Source organism: Morone saxatilis, unplaced genomic scaffold (genome assembly GCF_004916995.1).
Source record: "Morone saxatilis isolate NCDOM2014 unplaced genomic scaffold, NCSU_SB_2.0 Contig23, whole genome shotgun sequence".
Lineage (NCBI taxonomy): Eukaryota > Metazoa > Chordata > Actinopteri > Moronidae > Morone > Morone saxatilis.
This window is the reverse complement of record NW_023339796.1, coordinates 5,196,022-5,201,655: the sequence shown is the minus strand read 5'-3', so window position 1 is coordinate 5,201,655 and position 5,634 is coordinate 5,196,022. Positions and strand designations below refer to the sequence as shown.

The 5,634-nt window shown below is 39.2% G+C and overlaps 1 protein-coding gene across 1 annotated transcript in view; it reads left to right on the top strand.

Moving 5' to 3' along the window:
- Positions 1 to 5,634, top strand: part of pigk (phosphatidylinositol glycan anchor biosynthesis, class K) — a 31,535-nt gene that overhangs the window by 8,999 nt on the left and 16,902 nt on the right. The window contains 1 exon segment of the mRNA XM_035671289.1: positions 1,084 to 1,256. Within this exon segment, the coding sequence (XP_035527182.1) occupies positions 1,084 to 1,256 (173 nt within the window).

Below are 5,634 nucleotides of genomic sequence, written 5' to 3'. Positions count from 1 at the left end.
AAAAGTCACACAGGCGCTCGCAGGACTCACTTGAAGCTAGATGTCTGATACTGTTGTAAGTCTGTTGGCTTGACACATGCATGGTGGTAGATGGTGCGTACATAGGCTGCTACAGCGCGTCATTGTCAATCTCAGCGCAGCCTCCCGTTCACTTTTACACTCCCTGCAGGATTCCACTGTAGCACCGGACCACTCCTCATCCCAACACACCCACCCTGGCTTCACCAGAGTTACACTCGAATATACTTCAACTCCTTGTTCTGCCACTCAGTCTGAGCTCAATCAATGCACTCTGGACTATAAGCTTATTCATCTTCCAATTTTCCTGTTTCTAAGATGCCATTCTTTGTTTCTCGTGCCTAATTTTGTGCGAATTTAAAGTTCAATATTGTGGATTTCTCTGGATGAGATCACCAAGTTTTCTTTTTTTTTCCTTTCTTAAATTCCAGTCTGCAAAGCCTTGGCCTTTTTTGGTGGAACAGAAATCCCCCCCCCCCCCTGCCAACAAAGTCCTCCACCAGTCCTTTGTGTTTCAAGTCCCTTTTTGGCTGATAGAGATAACGTTCCCTTTTGGTTTAATGATTTTATTTTATTTTCAAATGGAGAGCCCAGTCGGACAACACATTGATGAATCACACACTTAAGAGGATTAACCCACAAGTGTTAACATACCAGGCACAGAAAGATTTGTAATTGACGATGACATGCACAAATGTCAGGCTCCGTGCGTCTAATCTTCTCCACGCACTGTCACATATTTTAACACCTCCCACTACAGCTTTAGCCATGTTGGATGCAGCTGGTTGCTAGCTGGAGCTCGCTGTCTATGGCATGAAAAGTCTTAAACAGTGTCTGAGTATTAAACTCTTCTGTTTCATTTAATTAATGTTTTTAGCTAAAGCTCCTGACACCACCATCAGTAGATATTTACATTATTTACATAATACCATATTATACATACCATATTTGTTTTGGTTTTGTTGAGTGCGTGCCTCTAATGGCAACTTTGGCTGTGTGTGTGCTCCCTGTGGCACTAAACTGCATATTTCTAATACACTGCTTGTGTTTTTTCTGCTTCCCCAGTTCAAAGTATGTCCTAAGAGTCAGTGTGTGTCCACTCCGGGCCACCGTACTGACCTTTTTCTGAGGGACCCAGGAAGTGTCCTCATCACAGATTTCTTTGGTAGCGTCCGCAAAGTTGAGATCACCATGGAAACCATCAACTTGACCGACCCCATCAAGCAAGTGGAGCAGAGGTAAGCTGAGTTTATTTGTTTGTTGTTATTTTCATTTCTTACATCACAGTAATTATAATATGAATCCATCAAATTGTGTTTTTTTTCTGTCTTTTTGTTTAATTAAAGTTGCCAAGCTTAATTAGGACGATGTAATGCTTACTTTTCAATATGATACATGTACAAAAGCACCTTTGATAAGCCAATAAGTGTCTTCTCCAAGGTCTGAAAACCTGACTTACGGTAGACTACTAAAGATAGACTGACCTTTTCATCAAAGGAACAGTATGCCGGCTTTACAAATCAGTTTCTACCTTTTTAAATATCTTCTCTTTTAATGTTTTTTACTTTACTATTTCTCTTTACACCATCTAATCACATTTTTGAATCAAAATTTAAAAATATTCTATATTAGGGAAGAAATTAAAAACATAATGACATTATAATGCACTGCAAAATCATAATAATGCAAAGAATAAGTCTAATCCTGGGTGTTACATTTATTTCTATACTGAAGTCATTTCTGAGGTGGATTAGCGTCAACCTGGATGTAAAAACCTTAATTTAGGTCAGCTTCTCTTTATTTTAGTTGAAGGGCTGCAGGGCGTATTCATTTTATGTTTGGTTCCCAACTAACTAGACTTCGATTTCTATTTAGAACATCTCCTATTAGTGATATTGATTTCTCTTGTAATGATGTGTTGAGTGACCTGTTTCTGGGAGAGTAAACCACACAGTGGATGATGTTGCTATGACTACCCGGTAGTCCTGGGCAGTAAATTGAGATTGTGGATTGATTGCGAGGCTGCCCAATAACACGATTGTTTGAGGTAATAATATCGTTATTTAGATAGTATTTACTGCTATTTATAATCAGTACCACCCCTTAATCCTCTGTTTCACAGGAGAGTGACGATCGTAATTGGCCTTTTTACTTGTCTGGCTTCAGGCTATAATTCAGTAACTTTTCATAAGTGGCATTGAGGAAGCAGCAGTGTTTCTAATGGATTATCTGTGGCGCCACCCTGTGGTGAACCTTTGAAAATGCATCCAAGTCAAATTAAGTATGTTCTCTCATCTCATCAGGTTGGTAAATACTGTGACAAATACATTTGGCCACTAGATGGCTGTAGAGAGCTGTCAAACATAATCTGCTCAGCATCCTCTGTAACTGGTGACATATTGTTTGCCTTCTCATATTAGCCCGTTCCCAGACACACTAATCCCATAATAAGGACAATCAGCAGAGTTTCAGGAAACACACAGCTAATGCGCCAAAATACAAACAGCCCTCCACATATTGACCCAGTGAGGAATAGATTGTGGTGCTGTTCAAACAGACATGATGGAAATTAAAACTTTATTCATGATTACACTCCTCCCCACTTCTAATAATTTCATTAAGCTAGGATTTAATTGTACCACTGGGAGGTATTATAGTGAAAAAATCTAATGTGGTTGGCTGCTAATTAGTAATTAGAGGCAATTGCCACACCGATTTTAGTCATCGGCTGTTTTGGCCTCTGGCTAGTTAGTCATTTCACACAACTTCCCCTATTACTTTATTATTGATTAGGGCCAACACATTAGGTCTGCTGATACCTAATGCAACACAGAAACACACCACCAGTGTTATCGAGCTGGCTGTTGCCCTAAATCAGTCCTAGAGAGAGGCTTTTTATCTCCAATTCTGATGTAAGAAACCAGCAATCCCCTGATTCATTTGATGTTTAATAGAGCTACGTTTACTGATGCAGCAAGGCACGAGTAGCGTCTTTCTACTTTCACGAATGATAGAAAACAATTTTGTTCAAAGTTATTAGGGAGGCTAACGACTCCTTCTGTCTTTTTGTATGTCACATTGTGGAGTGTCGTTAGCGCTAAGAGCTGGATGAGATTAATATTACATGGTGATGTGGATAATAGAATATTTGCTGTGCTTATAACATTGTACATTGAGAGAGGGGATTGGAAAACAAGGATATTCTGAAGGAAAACCATGACCATTGACTTCATCACCAGAATGCTTATCAAATGATGTAATTTAATGTTAATATGTATTGTGAGAAAAATCTAAGAAGGTGAAGAGTGCTGAGCTGATGAAATTCAGCAAAAAAATCCATCTTTATGCACAAAAAGGCAGAAATAAAAGTGTCTCTGGGCTTAAATTAAAAACAGGAAGTGTGCCAAAAATACGGTAATTTATGTGGGCTGTAATTATTACTGAAATATGGGATGAAATTTAACACAGTCTGGATGAGAATAAAATCACTTACCAGTAGCGATGAAATAATTACTTATTGGATTCGTCAGTCCACAGAAAATTAACCTTCGATCGAATCATCCTGTAAGTTATTTTTCAAGACAAAATACCAGACACTCACGTGAGGATACACTACTTCTCTGTGTCATATATGATAGTAAGCTGAATATCTTTGGGTTTTAGAGTGTTGATTGAAACAAGCAACTTCCATTTGCCACCTTAGGTTCTAATTATAAATTATAATTTACACTTTATCTTTTTCACAATCAGTTAAATGAGAAAATAATCAGCAGATTATTAGTTTCGTTACTGATAATCTGGGTTTATGTGTACAAAATCAGGACAAACCCTTTGTCATCATCCAAAAAAAAGAAGAAGAAAATTCACTGAAAGATGACAGACAGGATCTTTATGAGAACCCTGTCTGGACACCACTGGTATAAATTTACCAGTGCTATTATTTAACTTAATAATAGCGTTTCATAAGACCTGAAAATGGGTTGTACTGAGCCCCGTGTGTTCGCACAGAGAAAAGATCACAGATGTCCTCTAAAACAAGCTGTTATTAAATATAGTGCTGCTTTAATCCACTTTTGTCAGCTCATTCGGCCACTCAGACAAGTGGAGGAGGATATTTAGAGGAGATGGGTACATATGTGTTCAAATGTGTAACGCCTGTCTCTTTGTCATTCTCTTGCTCTCATGCCACTCTTATTCTCTCTTCTCCTCTCAGCTATTTCCAAATGGCAGTTTTTCCTCAGAAGAGGCTCTTCCATTAAGTGAATTGCTCTTGATAGAGAGGGGGTTTTAATGGACCCCCTCAGTCCTCTTCATTATATATAGGCTTAACAGACTAATGACATTGTCTAGTTTCTCACTTCCAGCCATAGGTGCTTGTTGACCAAAACATTCTTCTACAGTCTTCCTTCGGGTTACAAGACTCCCAGGATAATAACAACTATTAAATTAAAAGCTGAATTAATATGCCATTGAGTTGTACAGTAAATTTAATCTAATTTGTGACCTGCAGTGCTGGATAGAGTCTACAAAAACTACTTTGGCTATTAGTAGAGCAGATGTTAAAAGGAAATTTGTTTGACCTAAAGATGGCAGCTGGAGATAGCAGTGATACCAGAGCTGGAGGTGGGGAAGGTGGGGAGGGGCAGTCACATCCATTAGAATCAGCTAAGTGGATTGAAAAATCCTCTCCAAAAATCTCTTTATGGAAAATAAAGTGGAAAGTGGTTTGAATTGAATTAGAGCTCATCTCTTGCGCTAAGTGAAAAGTGGTGGAATCGGCGGTGAGATGTCGGTGCTCTCAGTGACTTGTTTCCAGTGGCTGAAAGAACTCGGAGCGCATAGAGGGCTCAGTGGGAGATTGTCTTCCAGTCTGTTTTCTTCCTTCTGTGTTCCTGTCTGTAAGAGCAACTTCTGCCCTCCTGCGCAGACACATGGTGAGAAAAGAGAAGGGGCAGAGAGTTGGAGTTGAATAGAAAGGGACGAAGACAGGAAAATAAAGAAGGAAGGGCAAGAGAGCGAAAGCCAGGCAGAAAAATGTTGAGCAGAAGATGCTCAGAAAGAAGAAAGAGACAAAGAGTAAAAAGGAGAACCGGTTGCTTCATGCAGCAAGTGGTTGGAGGAGAGCCATGCTGGTTCACTGGAGGATAAGGCCCACTTTGTCAGCAGCTGTCTGACCTGAACTTTCTTTGATTAACCAAAGACAGCCACTCAGTTGAACCTCCTCTCGACAGTGACCTTTAGCTGAGACTTCTCTTCCTTACTGTGATGTTGGAGACAAACGGTCTTTCAAAAAACAAGAAAGAAAAGTAGCTATATTGGGAGCAGACAGGGATTTCGAAACTGCCCTTGGAAAATGTAACGTGTTGGTGGATCCAAGTTGTTTGAAGGGGATTGATGATTGTGTTTGAACTGTTAGGTGTAGTGGCAAATTGACTGTTTTGTGTCATATGCAATTTTATTGAAGTTCTGTTCTTGTTCACAAAGTTGATACAGAACACAGAACATTATAAACCAACAATACAATGCATAGTTAGCACAGTTAAGAGTGTACAAGACCATAAAACAAACAGAAAATCTAATGGAAAATTTTGAAATTAAAGGAGAACTTGGCAACTC